At 34.1% G+C, this 26,975-nt stretch overlaps 1 protein-coding gene and 1 pseudogene across 1 annotated transcript; one reads left to right on the top strand and one right to left on the bottom strand.

Annotated features, from left to right (window-relative positions):
• The first annotated feature begins 5,823 nt into the window (after positions 1–5,823).
• LOC111392702 (probable pectinesterase 29) lies at positions 5,824–8,698 on the top strand. Its single transcript, XM_023018105.1, has 6 exons — positions 5,824–6,029; positions 6,233–6,392; positions 6,516–6,728; positions 7,509–7,756; positions 8,107–8,241; positions 8,527–8,698. Exons 1-6 carry the CDS (start codon positions 5,824–5,826, stop codon positions 8,696–8,698), a joined length of 1,134 nt encoding a protein of 377 aa, XP_022873873.1.
• Positions 8,699–9,518: 820 nt separating this feature from the next.
• LOC111392694 lies at positions 9,519–26,498 on the bottom strand (annotated as a pseudogene).
• Between the last annotated feature and the right edge of the window lie 477 nt (positions 26,499–26,975).

The raw sequence follows: 26,975 nt of genomic DNA, 5'->3' as shown, positions 1-26,975 counted from the left end.
AATTAAACTAATTAAGTAGGCTCAATGAGAACTCGAGAGGGGTAAGTTGAATACAATAGAAGAATTCGACCGAACACTACCTTAGGTTTTATGAATCTTGATTTATGAATCTTGATTTATGAAGTAAAGGAGACCAATAGGTGAAATTGTTCCGCCCTAACGTCCATGTATTGTTTGAATTCTCAATCACTTTTCATTTAATCCAATCACTTTTTTAAGTCTTTAGAATAAAAATCACATTTAATCATTGTTTTTGATTTACATTCGTCAAATAGTAGTTAAAGAAAGATTAAATTAAGTGCTACAAAATAGTCCTCGTGGGATCGATAACCGGACTCTTAGGTCCACTATTACTTGTTACGGATCGTACACTTGCGAAACAAAATTTTACAACATAATACATAAAAATGACGTAAAGAGAAGAACAAATTTCCACATTTAGTAATATTACAGATCCACTGACAAAGAGTTGTCGTAGTATAAACATGATCGTCATGTAGACTTATTATATTGGATACATAAGTGATTGGATCTAGTGCAAGTGGGAGTTTGTAAGTATTATGCCCTAGGTCCAATCAATTTTGGACATAAATACTTTTATATATAATTAATGCAATTAAATGGTAGATCTATTATTTAATTAATAGACAATTTAATAAATAATAGAGTCCGTAGATTCAAATCTTTGTAATTTGTTAATCACAAGGAGTTGTGATTGTGAGATACAAATTACATCTGATTGAATCTTAAATCATCCGTGGTCGTAAGTAATAACGAGATACGGATATCGTTATTACGGATAGATCATCACGTGTGGCATTTCTTACTTGTGAAGTAAGTAGCTGATCTCCCAAGCTAAAGTGTGGTGACACTTAAGTGAACACGTGGATGTTTTGTTGTAGAACAAAACATTGGAGACCCGTCGAGAGATTCCACATGGATAACTATCTGAGTGTCAGTGGTTAATCTCCAACGTTCGGTAGTGGAATTGGTCCTTTGACTTGAGGTCGTCATGGTACCTTATATGAGGACAGTCATACTTTGGCGGTGTTGGATGTTGCTCTGAAAAGGGCCGCTAATACGATATCGTTCGGGAACGTCAAGAATCGTATGATGGTTGTGATTGATCAATAAAGGATTCGTCACTCTTAGATAGTAGGAGATTATGATCTGCGTTTCATTCAATTAAGTCGATGATGAAATCCTTGGCCCAGGTGTACTCATAAGTCGAAAAGGAGTTTTCGATTTATATTGACTTAATAGTGGAGTGAAAGATATGATCGATGATCGAGATTGACACAACTCCATATCTCGTAATTGATCGGATCATATTGATGAAGGGATTATAGTTTCACGATAAAGGAACGAATTTGGTTTTGTCATACCACGTGACAATTCCCGTCACATGTATTGCCCTGACACATTGCTAGATATCAATCAGGGACGACGAATGTGAATTGACGATAAATTAAAAGGGTGTTTTAATTTATCAATTTTGATTAGATTAAAATAATATTTCACGTCGTTAGGCATCGTGGTCGGAAACCTAATGGGTCACACACAAAAGAGAATTGGAAGATTGCAAATTGCCAATTGGTTAATTTAACAATCGTTGGATAAATTAATTAATTGGATTTGTTATTTATATTTTCGAATTAATTAATTGGATTAATTAATTCACGGATCGGATTTAATTAATTGGATTAATTAATTATTGGACTGGACCGGGCCGAGCCCGTTTGGGTTTATATAAATACATAACTAGGGTTTGAGGTCCATATGGTTTTCATTATTCTTGTTGGCACAAGAGAAAAACCCTAGAAGCTACAATCTTATTCTCTATGTGGATCACCGTTGGAGGCTGGACAATTGGACAGCTGTGGTGGCCAATCAAGGTTGATGGAATGAAAAGAAAAGCAAAAAGATTGCAGATCTGGAAAAGGTACAATCTTATCACAATTTCTATCTAAACACAAATGCGATTCTTGGTGGGAATCGAAAATTATTTTAAATTCCGATGTGCATGTATAAGTAGATTCCCAACAGTTCATGCCCTTGTAAATCAAGTTCTGGATTGTGCAAGTGTTGGTCATTATATTAAGTAATAATGCAATTTTAATATCATTCACAAGAATGTAACATAAGATAGGTTGAGTTTCATCTATGAATTCATTGAGATCATGATATAGTTAAGAGCACATCTATAATTCTCTAGACACAATTCTGAAAATTTTAACCTAACTTTTACAATTAAATTGAAAATATTGTTAGAAACATGAAGATTGCGAAAATAGTAAACCACTGAAATCGGGGTTATTATATCAAGCTAATTTATCAATTATTACTTTGTCGACCATTGCAATGTCAAATGTACAACTACGACTTTTACTTTCACAATTAAATTCTCTAATAATGTTCGTTAAAGCATTAAAAATGTTTGGATCATTACTAGGAAATTCAATTACTTTAAATCAATAAATTTTTTATGCACTATTCACAATTTCTCTATACAGTATGCAATAGCAGCTATATAATCTTTATGGTTACTATTGGACCACATGTCAGAAGCATCAATAAATTTACTTAAACCAGTTATTATCCTAGCCTTCTTTTTATTGTATAACTAATAGCATTCAAACGAAGTGTGTTTCTAGAATAGATTTTGTACTTGGGTTGTAAAACGATATTTTATACGACCATAGTCAAGTAAAAGCTTTTTATCATGCTAAGCGAAAACTCACCAATAGCTACGAACATCTTCACACCTTCTCTAATTGCCTCTTGTGAATAAACTGAGTTATTAAGATCAGAACTAGAACTTGAAAATCACGAAAACCAAATTGGAGTTAAAATTCTAATTAGTGTTTAAAACTCCATGTTAGTGCTTGTTTGGTAGGGATTAAATAATTAATTTTTTGACCGTTAGAGATAAAATGGGTCTTACTTGTGAGAAAAAAAATTCAAAAATGACAATTAGAATAGTGAAATAACGGTCAAAAAATTGATTTTAATTGACTTAAAATCTGTACCAAACAAGCATACTAAACATTTTTTTGTAGTCCTGTTTAGATGGGTTTTGTTGACACCCTTTTTCCATACTAACATTTCTTTGCGGTATTTATGTTGTGCTTTATATTCTCTAGGTTTCCATCTACCATTGCACTCATGACCACCAATTTGAAGTATTTCCAACACTTGCAATTTATTTCTTCATCTCATTGCCAGCATTTCATCTTCTTTAATATCATTCAAATCAATTTAGATTCATGTTTTCATAGTCATCGTCCAAATCATCAGGATTGGTGCATCATTTAGATCACTAAGGCACCTTTTGATAACCTTGGAATTCCAAGGAAAATGGAATTTAAATTCCATCTTTCCAATTTTGTGGTGTTTGATTGGCAAAATTTGTAATGGAATTGATTTTCCATCTTTTATGGCCACATCAGCCAATTGGTGGGAATTTCAATTCCACGTTTTCACGTTTTTTTTTGTTTTTTTTTATTTTTTTTATTTTGCCATTTAAACAAATTTTAAGAATTATTGTAATAAATTATATCCCTTTAAGTGAGAATTCTCGTGTAAAACAAAGTCAAACGAACACGAAAAGATAAATGGATTTTGATTTTCTTGGCCCTTTATTTTTTGGGCAATGGAAACAAATTCTATCCCCAATACTAGTAGATTTTATCCCTTTAATTGATAATTTTCATATAAAATAAAGTCAAACGAATACCAAAAATTACTTTTATTTCAACATTTTTCAGGTGAAAAATTATATTAATAAAAAACAATAAATTTACAACTTCCAAGAAATTCAATTCCCTAAATTCCCTAGAATCTATTTTCTTTTCATCAAATTCCATCTTTACAATCAAATAGACCCATGTTTGATAGCACAAAATTTTCCATGGAAAATGGAAAACAAGTTCCATTTCCCATTTTTGGCTTGTTTGATAGCCAGAATTTTCTAGGCAATTGGTTTTCCACCTTTGCCTCACACGTGGACCAATTCCTTGTTTTTGGGGAATTCATTTTCCCATGGAGTAGGTGGTTTTATGTTTTCCACCTTTTTGATTTATTTATTTATTTATTTATTTATTTTTATTTTTTTGGCAATAGGAATAAATTCTAGGAACAATTGTAAAAGAGAATATCCCTTAAATTGACAATTTTCATGTAAAACAAAGTCAAACGAACATCAAAAAATACTTTTATTTCAACATTTTTCACGTGAAAAATTATACAAATAAAAAGCAATAAATTGAAAATTCTCAAGAAAACAATTTCCAAGCAATCCAATTCCCTATAATTCGTTTTCTTTTCACCAAATTCCATCTTTACAATCAAATAGACCCATATTTGATAGCACAAAATTTTCCATGGAAAATGGAAAACAAGTTCCATTTCTCACTTTTTGCTTGTTTGATAGCCAAAATTTTCTAGGCAATTGGTTTTCCACCTTTGCCTCACACGTGGACCAATTCCTTGTTTTTGGGGAATTCATTTTTCCATGGAGTAGGTGGTTTTATGTTTTCCACCTTTTTTTTTTTTTTTGTAATGGGAATAAATTCTAGAAACAATTGTAAAAGAGAATATCTCTTAAATTGACAATTTTCATGTAAAATAAAGCCAAATGGACACCAAAATATAGATTATTTTTAGAGCTTTTTTTTGGTAATGGAAACAAATTCTATCCCTAATACTAGTAAATTTTATTCCTTTAATCGACAATTTTCATGTAAAATAAAGTTAAACGAACACTAAAAAACACTTTTATTTCAATATTTTTCACGTGAAAAATTATATCAATCAAACACAATAATTGACAATTCACCGTAAAACAATTTCTAGGTAATTCAATTCTTTGAAATTCGTTTTTTTTCCACCAAAATTTTATCTTTTCAATCAAACGGACTCTAAATTGTAATTTAATGACGGAGCTTGACTAGTCTACAGTGTGTTGGAAGAATCATATATTTAATTGAAACAATCAATATTAACCACGTCTTTATGAGACTCACAACTTTTCAACCACACATTTCAAAAATTTCTATCACAATCTATTAAAAAAATCTAATTTTAATCTTCACAAAATATCTTCTCAGAATGTAGAGAGAATTGTGATATAGTTAAAAAAAAAAAAATAATAATAAATTAAATTAAATTAGAAATGATATAGTTGGTATATAGAGAAAACAAAACTATCATTTAATAATAATAATAAAATTCATAATGACCACTGGGGCCAACGATCATTATTAAAATGACCATTTGGGTGGTCATTAAATTAAAAATGCCCACGTCAGCTAGACGAGTGGAGCTCGCGAGCGGCTCAACCCGTTTGCAATCCCTACTAAACTAAATCCTATGAACTTGACATGTCTCAAATAATCATCTCCTTGTCTAGTACTGACTCGAGTGTGTCGTAAAAGTCAATTGTGTTCTTGTTGTAATGGGTCAAAAATTCAAATGACAATAATAATGATTCGAGATAAAGCAATTTCTATACCATGAATAATAAATAAATGGGATTGAATAAAATAGACAGATTCTTCATTGTTGGGAAGAAAATGGAAGTAAATAAGTCAAAAACAATATCATTTTCAAAATGGAAAAATATCCCTCTAATGAAATAATTCATACAGCTGAATCACTGATGTACTAAGGAAAGTGGGATCTAAACAACATTAAGAAAAAGAATCAATTAATTACATATTTTAATGATTTTTCCATTAATAAATCTTCAAATTCCAACCATAAATTAATCTCCTAAGTGACCTTTTGCACGCTTGGAGTCCTAACATTTCCACGCCAATGAAAATGGACATGTTAGCTATTTTCATGTTGTTTGGATTGGCAAATGGAGGAATGCAAGAAAGATTTTCGCGAGAATTGATCGATTTTCCAACAATTTATGTCGATCCATCCAACTTAAGAAGTTTTCGTACCATTCAATCCGCCATTAACTCTGTGCCTTCGAAGAATAATCGCTGGATTTGCATCTCTATTAAAGCAGGCACATACAAGTATGTTTTTCATGGTTATATAAATACGAGCATGCACATTACATATCATTTACCCTAAACCACAATTATAACTTATTGTTCATATCGACTATGTAAGTATAGTGTGAGATGTGCATGCATGAGTTTCTTTATGAAGTTTGTATCCGAGTGGCGAGTATTATTCTTATCTCTAATCGATGTAGAATTTTTACTCTTGAACATAGTGAACAGATTACAATACCGCCAGAGAAGCCGTACATTTACCTCAAAGGAGAAGGAATCGGCAAAACCAATGTTGTGTCGAGTTCTAATGGCTCGATCGCCACTTCGGCAACTTTCTTCTCTTGTGCTAACAATACTGTTGTCTCCGACATTACCTTTGTGGTAAGAAGTTTCAAAATTATCAAATAAAGTTTCATTTTTAAGCATTTCTTTTTGAACTAATGGAGGCTTTAAAGCCTTGTCATATAAAACCAAAGTTTTATTTATTTTTTTTTTCATTTACAGAATTCTTATAATTATCCCTTTAAGAAGGATGGTAATATCATATCGCCGGCGGTGGCGGCTATGATATCCGGTGATAAATCAGCCTTCTACCGGTGTAGTTTTTTAGGGTTGCAGGACACATTGTTTGACGAGAAGGGCAGACACTACTTTAAGCTTTGTACCTTTGAAGGAGCCATTGATTTCATATTTGGCAGTGGTCAATCCATTTATGAGGTATTTAATCAAAGTTTTTAATTTTATTTTTATTTTTAGTCCAAGTTACTAGACAACAGTTACATAAAATTAAATATTAATAGAAATTGTGCTGTCTTTTGATTTATTATATATAAAAATTACAATAATAACAATTTTTTTTTTTTTGAATAAGACAATAATAATAATAATAGCAAATTAATTTTTTTTTTCACTGATATAAAAACATGTAGAAAAGCTGATTCCTTTTTATTTTCTTTCCCTAAATAATACACATAATATTGGAAAATTTTATTTCGTTGGTAACATATTTATTTTATTTTATTTATTTTAAAATTTTGAATGCAGGAATGCACCTTATCATTCAACGGAGAAGCTCTGGATGCGGGTTCTGCAGGTTTCATAACAGCACAGGGAAGAAATGATCCAAAGGATACAGGTGGATTCGTATTCAAGAAGTGCAACGTAACTGGAACAGGAAAGGCATTTCTAGGAAGAGCATGGAAATCTTATTCCCGAGCTATAATTTATGACTCATTTCTCTCCGACGTTATTGTTTCTCAAGGATGGGACGCTTGGGACTATGTTGGTCACGAGTAAGATTTCGATCTCTCTCTCCAATTGTACATTGAGAATCATCTCCATATGCTAAGATGAAATTTAGAAAAATATGTCCATTCTTCTTATAGCTCAAACTGTGAGATGGATTGATTTAACGTGGTATTAGAGCTGAATATGAAAATTTTATTTCGTTGGTAACATATTTATTTTATTTTATTTATTTTAAAATTTTGAATGCAGGAATGCACCTTATCATTCAATGGAGAAGCTCTGGATGCGGGTTCTGCAGGTTTCATAACAGCACAGGGAAGAAATGATCCAAAGGATACAGGTGGATTCGTATTCAAGAAGTGCAACGTAATTGGAACAGGAAAGGCATTTCTAGGAAGAGCATGGAAATCTTATTCCCGAGCTATAATTTATGACTCATTTCTCTCCGACGTTATTGTTTCTCAAGGATGGGACGCTTGGGACTATGTTGGTCACGAGTAAGATTTCGATCTCTCTCTCCAACTGTACATTGAGAATCATCTCCATATGCTAAGATGAAATTTAGAAAAATATGTCCATTCTTCTTATAGCTCAAACTGTGAGATGGATTGATTTAACGTGGTATTAGAGCTGAATACGAGACTTCAACTATTTTCCACGATCTAGTTACAATAATATTGGGCACACGTCAAGTGTGATGAAAACAAAATAGTTTTTGCATATGTTGAACACTTTACAAGTCGATATTAATAATAGGTCGCACCAACCTGATTTGATAAACACATTAGACCTTTTGCCATGTCTAGTAGAAATTAACTGATTAATCCTATATGGTTGTTGAAAACAGGAATCAGTTAACCTTTGCTGAGTACCAATGCCATGGTTCGGGATCCGACATGTCGAACCGGGTAAAGTGGGAAACAACACTAAGCCCACAAGAGTTGCAAGAATTTACAAGCATGTCTTACATTGATAATGAAGGGTGGATTACAAGCCTACCTCTCAACATCTTGAGTTGATCTTGATAGTGTTATCGCACGCAGTTTCCTCGTATCATGTTGTAATTTTAACACTAAAGTATAACAACAGCTAGAAAAGTAGGAAACTTCATGTCTTTTCAGAGCAAGTGCATGTTTGGCAAAGCTAATTTTTTTTTTTTTAAAGTTGATTAAACATCTTTTATTCACACATCTTGCGTTACTCACAACTACCTTATTAATCCGCATTCCGACATTCCATATGACTCGTAGCTTATTGTTGAAAACAGGAATCAGTTAACCTTTGCTGAGTACCAATGCCATGGTTCGGGATCCGACATGTCGAACCGGGTAAAGTGGGAAACAACACTAAGCCCACAAGAGTTGCAAGAATTTACAAGCATGTCTTACATTGATAATGAAGGGTGGATTACAAGCCTACCTCTCAACATCTTGAGTTGATCTTGATAGTGTTATCGAACGCAGTTTCCTCGTATCATGTTGTAATTTTAACACTAAAGTATAACAACAGCTAGAAAAGTAGGAAACTTCATGTCTTTTCAGAGCAAGTGCATGTTTGGCAAAGCTAATTTTTTTTTTTTAAAGTTGATTAAACATCTTTTATTCACACATCTTGCGTTACTCACAACTACCTTATTAATCCGCATTCCGACATTCCATATGACTCGTAGCTTGTAAGAACTTAAAATCATGATCAAACAAGTTATAAACCGAATATCACTTTAGTTATGAGAGTAAGAATAATTGTACAAATAATTAATAAATCATTTCCCATGATACAATGGAACTCCGAATTATCCTCATCTAGTTGACTACATTTTGCATTATAAATTCGATCCCAAGAGTGACAACAAGTGTTTCCCTGAATGCAAAATGTGCAGAAAAATAATTTTTGCCAAAAATTTCATCCCTATTGAAACATTGCCAAAATGACTATCTTCCATTCATTACCTTCGTACTGTAATAGTGGACAGCACGATAACTTCAAATATCCCAAAACAAAATTACAAACAAGAATCCAATACATGAAGTAATCAATGATTCCAGTTTCAATAATTGACCTCTTGATGTCGATTTTCTGCGTAGATTAGATGCAAAAAAACAGAAGAATGGTGTTGTGTTGGGCAGTGAATCTCAAAACTTGCATCCCAGAATAGCATCCAGCATATAGCAAGATCTAGTTTTTCTTCGATGTCCAAGCAAAACAAGTGACAAGTCATTTTCAATCTCAATCCCAGGGACTTTTCAATCTGCTAGATGTCTATTTGATATTATTTGTCGGAACATTCAGTTAAATTTTAGTGTTCTTGAAATCATCCAGCAAGGGATTGTATCCATCTTTGGTTCTTGTCTTGGAAGGAAGACTGAATTCTTCCATAAAAGATTATGTGTCCAGCTACATCAAATCAACAAATGAAGAAGACAAGAAGAAAAAGGAAGGAAAGAGAAAGAAACTGAAAGAAAAAAAAAAAAAAAAAAAAAAAAGGAAGGAGAGAGAGGTGTAGCATCAAGTAGTGATTTCAGGAGGGCTGATGGGTTGCAATGTTTAAAATTTGAGCCGTTTCAGTCAAATTGTGGTTTTGGGGAACCTCCTTGAACTATACCAGCATCACTATATGTTACTTATCCACCATTAGTTTCATGTAGGGTTTCTTTTAACAAACACATCTGCTCTCTATCCTCCCAATCAAATAGCTCTTTTTGTGTGCAAAAAAATTAATTTTATCATCTTCACTTTAGTTCAAAATTTCATCAGCAAGAAAATGAGCACATCCATGATACTGAAAAACAAGATGAGATAACAAATTATTTAGAACTTCCTTGAGAATGCTTGGAATGACTTTCTGGTTGTGAAGTTGAATTAATCCATTATAAGTTATGCAAAGGGTAGTATTTGCAAAGAGTTCCTTAAATTCCCTTATCAGATAGGTGATCCACAATCAAAAGAATCAGTACAACAAATGTAATCCATAATTGGTCAGGACGAATCCTTTTTCATGTTTTTGCCTTCTCAATTGGTTATAATGGCAACTATCTAACACCTGTCAGTTAAATATTCGGGCCAGGGGCATGAGGTGATGGAAGCCGGTTCAGGGCAAGCTGCAGGTAGCAAATTTGGGCAGACCAGAGAGGAATCAACCTATTGACAATCCCAACGAACAACTGGAGTTCATAAACTAAAAGGTTGAACCCCAATCTTAAGGGTCCCCCACCGCTCCTGCCCTGGAGTATCGTGAGGGAGGTAAATCACAGGTTATGTCTCCAAAGGTATAGGGTGGAAGGCTGCTTGTACACTTGCACTTATCTTAGAGCCAAATCCATATTTCAGGATTCGAACCCTTGACGCAACAGCCTTAAGCAAAGCTGGATTTCTCCACCCTCCCCTTTTATCACTTGGAGATGTGCCTTGGAGGCACTGGAGTTCATAAACTAGATTAGGCATAATATTTTTAAGGTCAACTTTGGAAACAAATATATATATGACATTTTAAATAGTAGTACTTTAAGACCAGCTTAACAATTCTATCAATTGATAATTTATTAATCCTCTGATGTGGAGTGTTTTATACTTTTAGTATCCTAATCTATTAGGTTAGATTTAATTTCGAAACAAATCTGAATTATAGCAAGTATAATGATGTTGGTTTGAAACACTAACTACATAACCAAAAATTACCATAAGCATCCGTCTCTTCTTTCCCTTTTTCAACGATTTATCTTGATTTTGCTTCAGCTGTCTAGAGCAATAATGATCCATACGTTCCAGAAGCCAGAAATATGTTGGAAAAAAGATATCAGCATCACCCTGCAGGAAAATAAAATAAAAAATTAATTGTAAGAATATTAATGAATGTTCAAGGGTCATAACAGTTACTACTCTTCTATCACAGGCAACTACTTCACAAAGAAAGAATTCGAGCAAATGCACTATTCATTAGTCCTATAACCCGTTCAACTCTTGCAAATGCACCCGTCCTCAAAAACGTACTCATCTAAAAAACTGATTTAGGAAAAATTTTAACTTTAAAATGGCAAATGAATGATTAGTACCCAGTACCCTATTTCTAAGAAAGACCACATATTCAAACGGGTTCTCTAAACAAAAGAGAATTCATAAAATGAAAGGTTTTCTACCCAACAGAGCGACTGATGTAATTTCAGTTCCTAGCTTGTTCTCAGTGAAATCTTGTTTGAACCCGTTACTAATTTTATAGCATACGAAGAGTCATCTTGTAAAATTCTTGTCAAGTTCAAAACATGGAATTATTTATGATTAAGAAATTGAAGTCAATTCACATTATAATATACAACGTAGATGACTGATCAAAGTTGAAAGTCAGCATTGACGGAACAAGCTTTGTGAAGGTCCATATTTTAATGCAGTAGTCAACATCAGCACTTGACTTTTGTAATTTATCAGATAGTAAGAGCTTAGTATATTAAAGACAACCTAGAAAGCTATCTGTAATTACAACTTTCCCTTGTCAAATGAACATAGTTTTTACATATATCCATCTTCATGCACCTTAATGTAAATTACTCCCTAAATTGTAAGTCATAATATATTTCAGTCACTGTCCGCACAATTCATCCACAGAAAAATCTAGACTGGTGTCGCAATCTGGAATAGTGCCCACAAACCAACAGAGGAGGAAGCTAAGAGAGATAGAACACACCTTTGCATCCAGATAAGTGTTGTAATCTGAACTATTGCCGTCTATCTGCAAATGAAATAGCAAAAGGGTTGAACTGCACACACCTGGCATCTCACAGATCCAGTTTGTTTATGGTCAGATGAATGTGAGTCTTTCTAATAAATCTGCCACATTTCGAAGGAGAACTAATGATTCCAATGACTGATAGTTCACAATATATGTTATTCCAACACTTCCTTCAGCATGACATACAGACTTCCAACTTGACAACCCCCAAAACGACACAAAATATATGTCTTACCATTCCAAAACAGTCATGAAGTACCAATATCTAATATCAGTGTCAGTTCTAATCCACGAAGGTTATTTACTAACCAAATAACATATTTCATCACTGACATTATTTTTTAACCTATAATATCAATTTTTTTATTGAGAATTCATTTCTCTGACTATTTATAATTTATGTAAAACATCTTTGGAGCATCATAATATTATTTCACTACTGTTATGATTTATTAATGATGCGTCTCAATATCAGTATACAAGGTCAAGACACCCATTTGAAAATTCATGTTTCCTGAAATTTGAAAAGTCAAGTGTCCAACAGTTTGTTCAGTACCCATCTTTATAAATCAACAATTACAAAATATAAGCAGCTCCATCAAATGAAAAAACTAAAGAAAAATATCTATGGATTAATGCCTGATTACGTGCCTGATTCTGATTGAACTAGAATAATAGATAACCCGATCAGTCTGTTTCTCGTAGGGATTTATCATTTTTTCCTCTTTTAGGGAGATTATCTATGGATTTAATCTGTATAGAATGTAAATTTCCTATCTCATAATGTACAGGTGGATGGATGATTAATCTTGATCTCCAAAATGAGTGTTTCAGGATGTACAAATGTTTTCCACGAAATACACTGAACACGACCTGATGAGAAAACCCTTTTATACTATTGTTGGTTAGATGGGTTTCCTCAAAGCCTCTACTGAGAATCAAAAAGCGAGATCTTACTGAGGGTCAATATCCTTGAAATTCTCAACATAGACACCATGATATCTCTTGAAGAGACGTGGTAACCCCTCGAGCTAATGATCATTAAAACCATGATTACGACTAGTTCATTAAGACATATTCAAAATTAGCTTAAACTATTGGATGTCTCAGTGAGCACACGGACGAATTAGTGACTCGACACAAGTTGAAATGTCAAGATGTAATCCTAGAGGTTGATAGTCCTTTATCGGTTATGCCTTTGCAGTTGTTACATTATTGAATGATGTAATGCAGCAAATACGATGACTTCAGATAACTGAAACTCATGTGATTCTACCCAACAGAGCGACTGATGTAATTTCAGTTCCTAGCTTGTTCTCAGTGAAATCTTGTTTGAACCCGTTACTAATTTTATGGCATACGAAGAGTCGTCTTGTAAAATTATTGTAAAGTTCAAAACATGGATTTATGTATGATTAAGAAATTGAAGTCAATTCACATTATAATATACAACGTAGATGACTGATCAAAGTTGAAAGTCAGCATTGACGGAACAAGCTTTGTGAAGGTCCATATTTTAATGCAGAAGTCAACATCAGCACTTGGCTTTTGTAATTTAGCAGATAGTATGAGCTTAGTATATTAAAGACAACCTAGAGAGCTATCTGTAATGACAACTCTCTCTTGTTAAATGAACACAGTATTTACATATATCCATCTTCATGCACCTTACTGTAAATTTTACTCCCTATATTGTAAGTCATAACATATTTCTGACACTGTCCGCGCAATTCATCCACAGAAAAATCTAGACTGGTGTCGGAATCTGGAATAGTGCCCACAAACCAACAGAGGAGGAAGCAAAGAGAAATAGAACACACCTTTGCATCCAGATGAGTGTTGTAATCTGAACTATTGCCGTCTATCTGCAAATGAAATAGCAAAGGGTTGAACTGCACATACCTGGCATCTCATAGATCCAGTTTGTTTATGGTCAGATGAATGTAAGTCTTTCTAATAAATCTGCCACATTTCGAAGGATAACTAATGATTCTAATGACTGATAGTTCACAATATATGTTAGTCCAACACTTCCTTCACCATGACATAGAGACTTCCAACATGACAACCCGCAAAACAACACAAAATATATTTCTACCATTCCAAAACAGACATGAACTGCCAATATCTAATAACAGTCTCAATTCTAATCCACAATGGTAATTTATTAACCAAATAACATATTTCATCACAGACATTATTTTTTAACCTATAATATCAAATTTTTTATTGAGAATTCATTTCTCTGACTATTTATCATTTATGTAAAACATCTTTGGAGCATCATAATAATATTTCACTATTGTTATGATTTATTAATGATGCGTCTCAATATTAGCATACAAGGTCAAGACACCCATTGAAAATCCATGTTTCCTGAAATTTGAAAAGTCAAGTGTCCAACAGTTTGTTCAGTACCCATCTTTGATGCGTGTACCCAAGTTCAAGCAACATGGCTTACAAAATAAGAGGAAAATGGAAGAGTTTTGCACGGGAAGAGTTTTGCAGGAGAAAAGAGCATCTCCAATGACCTCAAGATATATGAAAGAAACTTGAACCAATAGCATGCAAAACAGCCTCAACCAGAATTTATGCAGGGAATTAGCTACCAAGTGAATTCTGTGGATAAATTGCAACCATGTTTTCTGAACATTTTTCTTTTTAGAATTTGGGGAGCTTATCCAAACCTGGATATTTCTTTTTGTTGAAGAATCCTTGGCAAATCCATGATTTTTAGATATTCTGACATAGGCTTTGGTGCCAAATATCATCTTCCTTGTATTAAAAAAAAAAAAAAATTAAGTGATTACTTTTCACTTTAACAATGAAATAAATATTGCAGAACATGTGACACCATAAAGCTCCCCATGGTGCTGCCTCTAAAGTCAATTACAGAAAGGCTAAGCTTTAAGCAAGAGGGGAATTAGTAGAAAAACCCCCCATGGAGTTATTTGACAAGAAGGCACAAAACTGAATGTACCTTGGTTGAAACCAGTGGAGCATGCTCACCAGGTATTTTCACATCAGGAAGGTAACTGAAATCGGAAGCTATTAATGACATCTTTGGTAAAGCACCATGTAAAACTTCTAGAAGTTTCTGCATTGGAAGGTACTATTATTGGAATAAATGAACTTGTGTAACCAGTAATCTAAATAATCAGTATTTCCCAGCGATTTTTTACGAAGCAACCGGTTGGTAGCCAGCATCTTCGAGGCTTTGGAAATATTTTCGACGAAATGATTTTGGCAATTGATGCCGATATGCTTCCATGAGTATTACCATCTTTTGGCATATCCAAAATCTCCATGCATTTGGTGATTAGTGGATCTTGTAGCGGCCTATACAATTCAGAGAGTGCTGACCTATTGAAGGACATAGGAATATACTTGGAAATTACAATAAATCAACAATTACAAAATATAAGCAGCTCCATCAAACGAAAAAACTAAAGAAAAATATATATGGATTAATCCCTGATTACGTGCCTGATTCTGATTGAACTAGAATAATAGATAACCCGATCAGTCTCTCTTGTAGGGATTTATCATATTTTCCTCTTTTAGAGAGATTATCTATGGATTTAATCTGTATAGATGGTAAATTTCCTCTCATAATGTACAGGTGGATGGATGATTTATCTTGATCTCCAAGATGAGTGTTTCAGGATGTACAAATGTTTTCCACGAAATACATTGAACACGACCTGATGAGAAAACCCTTTTATACTATTGTTGGTTAGATGGGTTTCCTCTAAGCCTCTACTGAGAATCCAAAAGCGAGATCTTACTGAGGGTCAATATCCTTGAAATTCTCAACATAGACACCATGATATCTCTTGAAGAGACGTAATAAGCCCTCGAGCTAATGATCATTGAAACCATGATTACATATAGTTCATTAAGACATATTCAAAATTAGCTTAAACTATTGGATGTCTCGGTGAGCACGCGGACGAATTAGCGACTTGACGAAAGTTGAAATGCAAGATGTAATCCCAGAGGTTGATAGTCCTTTATCGGTTATGCCTTTGCAGTTGCTACATTATTGAATGATGTAATGCAGCAAATACGATGACTTCAGATAACTGAAACTTATGTGTTTTTGTTGCAAATTCAAAAAGTTCTGGAGCCAAAAATAATTATGTAAACCTGTTCCTATTTATTCCCGTCCTCCAGTCATAGGGCATTATTTACTTATTTCTACGGTTCTGTTTCATAAATTTATTATATATTTCTACTAAAACAATGGGCATTCCAGGCCAGGCCAAGTTTCAGAACACTTGATCAGTATAATAGCTTGGGCCAAATAATGAACAACCCTAGCAGAGAACAAGATTGGTGCCTCAACCCATTTTGAGAGCAAAGTAAGATGGAGGCTGCTGCAATTTGTCTAATTAATCATGCTTTTGACAAGGCCAACTGTCACAAAACATTTCTCTACTTGTTACGATTTTATAACATTCAAACTATAGCACGTGTTTTTGACAAGGCCAACTGTCGCAAAACATTTCTCTACTTGTTACGATTTTATAACATTCAAACTATAAGTCACATGCAAATATAGATGCATAACAATAGATTACACTCACTGCTACCTGTCATGCTGCTTTTCAACCCAAACTTCCATCCATGTTGAAACTTGATTTTCAGAATAGATAAGATCATGTGGAAGATTATCAAGCACCTATGAGTAATAAAACATTTACGTCGAAAGTAAACAATGTTGGAACCGACATATAAAAAAATATTGTCTTCCTGACAATGATCTTTCATGTCAAGAAGGTGAAGAAGGATGACCCTCATTAACTCATCAGTCAATTTCCAATACTGATGAGAAACGTACAAACAAACATTTAAATCCTGGAGATTTGAAGTTAATTGATAAACTGATATACCTCTAACATTATAACCCAACAAGGTTGTTGCTCGAGCCCTGTTTCAACAACACGCCTTCAGTGTGACAGTTTTAAACACTATTATTATACACAAATCAGAAATAGTACATCAAAAATATACCATTTACATGAATCCCCTAAGACCACAGCACCGAGTGAAAATCCTTTTAGGCTCAGACCAAAGACCCTATTTCTAACATCACAGAGACACCAAATCTTAACCGTGAGCCCTCACAGTCCCAAATCTACAGAGTTACTTCAACAGGACACAAAATGAACAAACCCCTTCGACACAAGACTCTCACACAGAGAAGAATCACCCAAGGAATGAATATCACAGAGATGATTCTTCAGAATCTCACACAGAGAGATCGAAGAAGAACAAAACTGAAAACCCTAGTGAAGGTTCCAGAAACACGGCTCACAGAAGAGAGAAAAATGAAAATGATGACCTCCAACCCTAGTGAATGAGAAAAGGGTATATTTATAGTAGAAATCATCAACCATCAGATTAATGGGTCGATCCAACGGTCCCAGAGCAACTATGAGAATGGGCCGATTATTGGGCTCGGTTAAGTGGGTCGTCTAAGTATCAAAGAGTGGATCAATCTGCTCTTTATCTATTGGGCCTGAAATTTTATCATCATTGCCCATAAATTGGACTGATCACGTTGGCATCACAGCCCAACAGATCTCCACCTTGATGCCAATGGTCATACAAGAAGTCTAATGAAAGTAAAACACAATTTATATCTCTCCAAAGAATGCAGCTTCCCAGTACTTCCAATAAGCATCAGATTCAACACCTGTACAGAACCAAAAATATCTAACTAGTATCAATATTCAAAATTTGTAAACAAGACTTAAACTTGTTTAACGGTATTACCTTAGTCCCTACATCAGCTGGATTAAACTTAGTTGCAATTTTCTCAAGTAAAATAAGTTCTTTTGAAACAACATCTCTAATAAAATGCAACTTAATATCAATATGTTTGGTTCTTTCATGAAAAACAGGGTTTTTACATAAGTGAATTGCACTTTGACTATCTGAATATAAGACAACAGGGTTACTTAATTCATTTATTTCAGATAACAAGCCCTTAAGCCATAAGGCTTCTTTTATTACTTCAGTTGCAACAACATACTCAGCTTCAGTAGTAGATAAAGCAACAATAGGTTGAAGTTGAGATTTCCAACTAATACATGTATTACACAAAGTAAAAATATAAGAAGTGGTAGATTTCCTATTATCTCGATCTTTTGCAAAATCTGAATCTACAAAACCCTTAAATACAACACCTTCATTACAGGCACTAAAAATCAAACCAAGATGTGAAGATCCTTTCAAATATCTCAACAGCCATTTTAGAGCAACCCAATGGTCAGGTCTTGGATTGGCCATATCTACTTAATGTGCTAATGGAATGAGCTACATCAGGCCTAGTACATACCATGGTGTACATAATAGAACCTACGACATTAGTATAGGGTACATTTTCCATTTGTCTAATGTTAGATTCATCTACAAGACATTGCTTCTTACTAAGTTTAAAATGGCTGGCCAATGGAAGTGAAACAGATTTAGAGTTATACATGGCAAACTTAATCAACATTTTTTCAATATATGCAGTTTGCTTCAAGTATAGTAACCTATGGTGCCTTTTCCTAGTGATTTCCATTCTTAGAATTCTCTTTGCATGTCCTAGGTCTTTTATTTCAAATTCGGCACTTAAAGACCATTTTATCTGATTAATAACATGCATATTCTGATCAATCAGCAACATATCATCCACATAAAGAAGTATAAAACCAACAATAGCATTTTCATCATTTCTTTTAAAATAAAGACAATGATCATACTCACTTCTCATGAAACCAATAGTAGATACAAAATTATCAAACCTTTTGTACCATTGTCGTGGAAATTGCTTTAAGCCATATAATGATCTTTTTAACAAACACACATGATCAGATTTAATTTCATCAATAAAACCAGGTGGCTGTCTCATATAAATCACTTCATCAAGGTCACCATGCAAGAAGACAGTTTTCACATCCATTTGTTCAAGTTCAATATCATAATGAGCAACAAAAGCAAGCATAACTTTAATTGTTGTGTACTTTATCACAGGAGAAAATATCCTATTATAATCTATGCCCTCCTTTTGCGTAAATCCTTTTACTACAAGTCTAACCTTAAATCTTATGGGCATCTTTTCAGTATTTCCCTCCTTAACACTAAAGATCCACTTGCAATCAACAAGAGCCTTACCTGCACGTTTAGGAACTAAAGTCCAAGTCTCATTTTTCATTAAGGAGTCCATTTCATCTATCATAGCAGCATGCCAATTCTCAGATTGCTGGCAGCTCATAGCCTCTTCATAAGATTTAGGTTCTTTAAACACTAAGTCTTGATAGGACAAAATAGCAAGTGAAAGGTAATCTCCATACCTAACTGGCTCTCTTACTTGTCTCCTAGTCCTATCTCTAGCTAATTGGTAATCCCCCAATTCATCAGGCTGACTTTCCAGATTTTCTTGAACACTTTCTTCTTCATTTTCTTGAGGAACAGAAGTTGTTCCAGTTTCTTCCTCTACCTGTTCATCACCAACAGGTTCAGTAGGTGAGCCAAGCTCCACCTGCAGCTTGGTATTGTCACCCTTTTCATCACCAGATAGCCCCTTTGGCTCCTTATTTTCTAAACAAGGCATTTTTGACTCATCAAAGGTCACATTTCTGCTGGTGATGATTTTAAAAACTTTTACCTCTTTACTCCAAAGCCTATAGCCTTTAATCCCATCAGGATATCCCAAGAAAACACATTTCTGGGCCCTAGGTTCAAGTTTCCCTATACTCTGATGGGAATAGGCAGCACAACCAAAAATTCTTAAATGTGAATAATCAGGAACATGTCCTGTCCATAGCTCTTTAGGTGTTTTATCACCTAGAGCACTTGAGGGGGTTCTATTAACAATGTATGAAGCTGTCATTACAGCTTCACCCCATAAAATCTTAGGAACTCCTGAGCCTATCAACATGCACCTAACCTTATCTAACAAGGTTCTATTCATTCTCTCAGCCACTCCATTCTGCTGAGGTGTATAAGGTACTGTTTTATGCCTTTTAATCCCAGCACTTTTGCACAATTGATCAAATTCAGCATTGCAAAACTCAAGACTATTGTGTGTCCTAAGGACTTTAACTTTCTTCCCAGTTTCATTTTCCACCAGAATCTTCCAAGTTCTAAATTTCCCAAAGGTTTCAAATTTATGTTTCAACAAATAAACTCAAACCTTCCTAGAATAGTTATCAATCAAGGACAAGAAATATCTATTTCCTCCTTAAGTGATGGTGGATGAAGGTCCCCACAAATCAGCATGTATATACTCAAGGGTAGAGGTAATTCTATGTTTTTCTGTGTTAAAATGCAGTCTATGCTGCTTTCCTAAGGTGCAGTTTTCACAAAAGGACACCTTAGATATAGAGTCTTTTCCAAACACACCTTTCTTATAAAAGGATGTGTAGGCCCTTTTCACCTACATGGGCCAATCTCTCCTGCCATTTTAAAGTGGCATCAACTTCAACACTTGAAGACTCACTTATGTGATCATACACTGTACTAGCTTTGATCACATAAATCCCATTTCTTTTAACACCTTTAAAAATAACAAGTGATCCTTTTATCACCTTAAAAAAATCATCTCCTATTTTTCCTTGCAGCCCCATATCATCCAGATTTCCCATGGAAATCAGGTTCCTATTTAATTCAGGTACATATCTCACCCTTTCAAGGGTATAAATGTATCCATTATCAAATTTTAAAGTGACATTTCCAACTCCCTCAACTCTGCAGGCTATGTTATTGCCCATAACTACTTCTCCTCCATCAATTTTCTTAAAATTTTCTAAATATGCCTTTTTAGAGGTCATATGGAAGGTACAACCAGAATCCAAGATCCATTCTTGGTTTTGGTTCTCATCAACCATATTTACAGAGTTAGGTAGATTTTCAATCACAGCATATACATCAACTGTGGTAGAATCATCAGATTCCACCACATTACCTTCATCAACACCCTTGCCTTTTTGTTCATTTTTCTTCTTATAACAGTCTTTGATAAAATGACCAGATTTTCCATACCCATAACACTTTTTAGTCTTGGTCTTTGACTTAGACCTGCCTCTACTCTTATACTTTCTCCTATTATTGTTTCCTTGATTATTATAGCTTTCCTGAGTACCACTAGACCTACTTAAAGTCCTCCCTCTAGCAAACAAGTTTTCATGGGCACTATTACCTCTCTCAGACTTAAGTTCAAGTTCCTTATTTCTTAATGAATCTATAACAATGTCAGGTGTTAGAGTATCTCTACCATTCTCAATGGCAGCTTTAACCTCTTTGTAGGCATCAGGTATAGCATTAAGTAGCACTAGAGCCTTATACTCATCAGAAACTGTCTCACCTGTATTAATAATGTCTTGAACTAACTTATTAAATGTGTCTAAACTATCTTCTAAGTCTCTAGTATGGTCTATCCTAAAGCTAAAAAATTTCTCTAACAGAAACAACTTATTAGGTAGAGACTTAGGCAGGTAAAGTTTCTCTAATTCATCCCATAAGACCTTAGCAGTATCATGTTTTCCTACCTTTCTTAAAACTTGATTAGATAAATGTAAAATAATGGAGGTATAAGCAAGTTCATTAGATTCTTCCTTTTGATTATCTGTCATGGTATCAGGAAATTCATCTGTTATTGCTTTGGAAACTTTTTGCTGAACTAAAATACCTCGCATTTTTTGTTGCCAAATGGGAAAATCCCCCTTTCCATCAAAAACACCAAGTTCAAAAGATTTTGTCATGTTTTATTGTTTGAAAAACTAAAACACAGTGTTTCCCAAAAAATTAAAACAAGACAGATAATCAACTTTTGAAAAATCTGTTGAATTTGACCTTCGTAAAAATGATGTTTTAGATCACAAGAAAAATAAAATGTAATCAGATTCTGAGTCACAATTATTCCTTATTACAAAAAATTTCAGCAATCTCAAGATCAATAATCATATCAATATAAACACTACAAGAACCAAGGAAATACAACAATATAGGCAGAAACAGTATTAATAAACAATATCTGCAGAACATAGGGTTGACCAAATTCACCAGGATTCCATGAGAATCAAGTTCTCAGGTCAAGGCTCAATTTGAATCACTCAAACTTAAACGATCACAGACAGAGATCACAGATAAAAATAACGAGATATCATCAATTAATCTAACAAATTACAGTATACAACAATTAACCATATCAAGATAGAGGCATAATCAAAATATACACAATGTTACATGTGTGTGTGATCATGTAGGGATCAAGAAGTGGAAACCGAAGGGTGATTAAACGATTAACCACCAGCACTAATCAAGAATTAGTTATCACAACAAGGGGTGAGTGTTCTCTAGATCACCAAAACACGAACCGAGCCTTTACAGCTTCGAAATTAGGGTTCTAGTTCAAAAAGAAACCACAGGACCTCTTATTTTAGGGTCCTTCTACAGGTCGAGGAGAGAAGTCACAAAACTTTCTCGTTTTCCACAGTCCAGTTTCGAATCAGCTCAACAAACCACTCGATCGACACAAATCTAGACCTAGGGTTTCGCAATCTGAAGTCGAACGCCTGAAAATTAATTTTCCAATGTTTGAGCTTCGACTGAAGACTCAAGAACGGATTATTGAGGCTCTGATACCACTATTATACACAAATCAGAAATAGTACATCAAAAATATACCATTTACATGAATCCCCTAAGACCACAGCACCGAGTGAAAATCCTTTTAGGCTCAGACCAAAGACCCCATTTCTAACATCACAGAGACACCAAATCTTAACCACGAGCCCTCACAGTCCCAAATCTACAGAGTTACTTCAACAGGACACAAAATGAACAAACCCCTTCGACACAAGACTCTCACACAGAGAAGAATCACCCAAGGAATGAATATCACAAAGATGATTCTTCAGAATCTCACACAGAGAGATCGAAGAAGAACAAAACTGAAAACCCTAGTGAAGGTTCCAGAAACACGGCTCACAGAAGAGAGAAAAATGAAAATGATGACCTCCAACCCCAGTGAATGAAAAAAGGGTATATTTTATAGTAGAAATCATCAGCCATCAGATTGATGGGTCGATCCAACGGTCCCAGAGCAACTATGAGAATGGGCCGCTTATTGGGCTCGGTTAAGCGGGTCGTCTAAGTATCAAAGAGTGGATCAATCTGCTCTTTATCTATTGGGCCTGGAATTTTATCATCATTGCCTATAAATTGGACTGATCATGTTGGCATCACAACCCAACAACTATAAAATGAGTTTTTTAGGAAAGAAAATTGTCTACAGGTAAAGAAAATACAATTAGCAGGACATAAGAAATGCAGCAAAAATTTAAGTCGCATACCCCATCCATTTGGGTCAGAAGCATCACGACACTCTACTCTAAATTTTGCCAAGTGACTATTTACTTCTCCAACAGTTTCTTGATGTTTTTTGGCTAGTGAAGGACTGATTTCTAGTAAACTGCAGTAAATTAAAATAGTAATGATTTCATATGAAAAGCACATTACACATTCCCTAAAAATTGCAGCACTACACAATCCATGTTGCTCTAAAAGTAATAAATACAGAAAATATTTATTGTTTTGGAAATTAAAACATTCAAGTTCGACCTCAATATGTTTCAAATTGTGAAATTATCATTTAAGTTGAATCTTGGTTCCGAATAAATCAAGATATCTAAGAAAAGCAATGAGAAGCATATTAGTGTACAATATAAATTAAAACTGATGCTGTACTACCTATTCTAAAATTTAAAGTAACAGGACAATTTATGAAGCAATAATAGGGAAAAAAGACTACCAAACCTTCTCATAAGTCATTGGATATACCCACAATATGAATACTGCAGTAGCACTTAGAAAGCATTGCGACATTAGCAAGCTAAAAAGCTACAGATCTGTAGCATTCATCGTAAGGAATGATAGAATATTGTCATTTAATGATCAGTGAGAATGAAGTCAATGGAAGAATCTTCTTTCTTTTTATTTCTATTAATAACTAGCTATCGATTTCCTGATCTAACTCGTTGTACTTGAAACTCAATTTATCCTGTCTTCTCAATAACAAGCATTTATTATGTACTTGTCCTGTTAAGCAAGCACGTCAAACCATTACAAATATGTTTCAGAGACTCAAATTATATACCAGAGAGTAACCAAAAGAAATATAATTTCATAGTTATAACATCCAATTTATTCATATATATACATCAGAGCATTTGACATTTGTGTTGTTCTTACTTTGAATATTCAATATTCTCAAAACTCAAGAAAATATTTAGCTACTTCTACAACATATATGATGCATGTCAACATTTTGGATTGTTTAAGAAAATTTTGAAGACCTTGCAAGAAATAAGTGATATCAAGCAGCCAAGCAAAATAGGTAAAACGAGTGTTTTGAGTGACAGGAAGAAAATATTGTCATTAAATTATCAAAATGACATATATTAGCACGCCTATAGAAAGTGGGGGAGAGGGGGAGACTAGACAGCTTTGAGGAAATATAAAGTACAGGAGTAATCAAGAACAAAGGTTAGAATAACTTGTATTGTATAGATATTTCACATCCATAAACTCTTGTTGATGCATTCAATTTTATGCACTCCATCACACCCTTTGCACAAGTTCCTGATCCACCTCCAATCTCATATATCTGAAAAAGAAAAATACTTCAATTTTGGATTAATTTTAGGAGATGATGGAATGAAAATTCAAGAAAAAAATTGTAACCAAAAAACAAATAAATAAATAAAATATATATATATATATAATTAAAAAGTCCAAAATTATATTAGTACTAGTCGCTGTCTATATATATATATATATATATAGCAGCAATTTTTCAGAGGATGCACAATAGACAAGGCGTAAACTTTTTTCTTAACAGTTACTGAAGGGAAGAATTTCCCTTTCACAGATATAAATCAATATTACTGACATGGAAAGAACGAAAAAGTTAATTGTTCTAATGTACATAGAATGGAGTCATTATATTCCCGAACAGGGCTTCTTTGACATAATGCCACTGCTTTGACCAACCATGCTGCTTACTACTTAGTACCCATGGTGTCACAGTTGTAACATTTTCAGGCTTTAGACACTCAAATATGACATGAAATTTCATCTAATAACTAATAAGATTAAGAGGCTCTATTAAAATAATGATATTATAATGCTGCAGCTAAGCTTTCCAGAACTATGAACTGTTTGACATTTTGTCTTTTGATATAACCAGAAAGATAAAATTGACAAGTATAAATTTATCCAACCTCCAATGAATAATAAGTTGAAGCTTCAACAGAGACTGATATTATACATGTCTGGAGATTCTAGTGTGGCAACAGACCAAGATTTGGCATCAATACCAATAAAGTTGGAAATTTCATCATAATTTATTATCTTACTTGGACAAAAATGATGATTATACAAACAGCTTATATCTTTGTTATGCCTTCCAAATTATCATTATCATCATATTTCATGGAAGAATTCAAATAGATTACACCAAAAATAACAATGGAATTAAATAATTATCCATGCATAAGCTTATAGCATATTAAGAACTTTAACAATTTCTCTTCTTAAATCATCCAATCAGAAAACTCAGAAACAAACTTTTAATGGAACGGAGAGGTTCGCAGTCCGCATGATTGCTTCAGCAATCCCATGAGCATACCAAGGCTAAAACGAAGAAGAATTTTACTAAGGCTCGCACCTCAGGGCACCTAATCTTTGAGCTCCTTAGTCTAATAGTCTTGCCATATTTATTTTTTTTTGCATCAACTTTTTGGGCTGGTTTTTTCATACTTTGTACTGTTTTAAACCCAACCAAACCTCAAAACTAAATATAAAATTAAATAAAATGTAATTGGAGATTGGAGGAGAGAACAAGTAAAAACATAGGTAGCTAAACTCTTATAACCGACGGAAGATATGTGACATGTGACTAAACACTTTCTTTTAAATTTTCTTATTCTTTTGCTTTTGTGGGGTTTTTTTTTTTTTTTTTTTTTTGGGTCAAAAACAGAGCAACTAAATTTCTTAGATAATTAGTCAACTGTTTCATTTGTTCTAGATATTCAACTTCCGTTCATTCTCTGCAAAAATGAAATGGCAAGAACTCATCTCGGGCAAAAACCCCTAAAGAACTTATTCTTGGATCAAGAAATTCAACACTGGAGTGCAGCGCAAGGCTTCCTCCATTAGTTGTAAGCCCAGCGAACAGTCAACTAAGAGTTAACAATTAAAATTGACTAAAGAAGCAAAAGGGAAAAGTCTTAAGAGTAAATTAAATAAACGTGAGCGAGTTGGTCCACTTGCTAATCAGCTTGATAAAGTAGGGTGACTGTTCAACAGTTCAAGTAGAACCAGTTAGACTTATCGAAGTACTAAAGAATGTTTAAGAGAATATTCAGTAGTCATATGAGAGTTATCGATTCCCTATTTGTTAATATATGTTCCCATTATTTGCAAACTCGTGCTCTAAGATACCAGAGTTTTGCTTCCCTCATTATCTCATTTTTTAATATCTCAGAAAGCTCACATCTTGAACGATATTTCTAGGAATGTCAAACGGGTCTAGTGGCTCGTCGGCTCGTTAAAACCCGGCTCGTGAACGGCTCGAGCTCGTCAAATGACAAGCTCGAACCGAGCATGGGGCTCGATCCCACGAGCCATTTTGACAAACCCACGATTCAAGCTCGTGAACTCGTCCAAAAATATGAAATTTTTTTAAAAAAAGGCGCAAAAAATGTGAAAAAACAAATTAAAAAAAAAAAAACACAAGCTCGCGAGCGGCTTGTAGGCTCGTGGCTCGTGAGCTCACGAGCTCGCCCTCGAGCAACGATCCCGGGCCGAGCTCATGGATTAAAGGGTCGAGCCGGCTCGATCCATTGTCATCACTAGATATCTCATAATCTTGAAATATCCAAGCCAAGCTCGTGGATTAAAGGGCCGAGCGATTCGACCCATTGCCATCACTAGATATC

Source organism: Olea europaea, chromosome 4, assembly GCF_002742605.1.
Source record: "Olea europaea var. sylvestris chromosome 4, O_europaea_v1, whole genome shotgun sequence".
Classification (NCBI taxonomy): domain Eukaryota; kingdom Viridiplantae; phylum Streptophyta; class Magnoliopsida; order Lamiales; family Oleaceae; genus Olea; species Olea europaea.
Note: the sequence above shows the minus strand (reverse complement) of the source record. Positions and strands in the feature narration are given on the sequence as shown.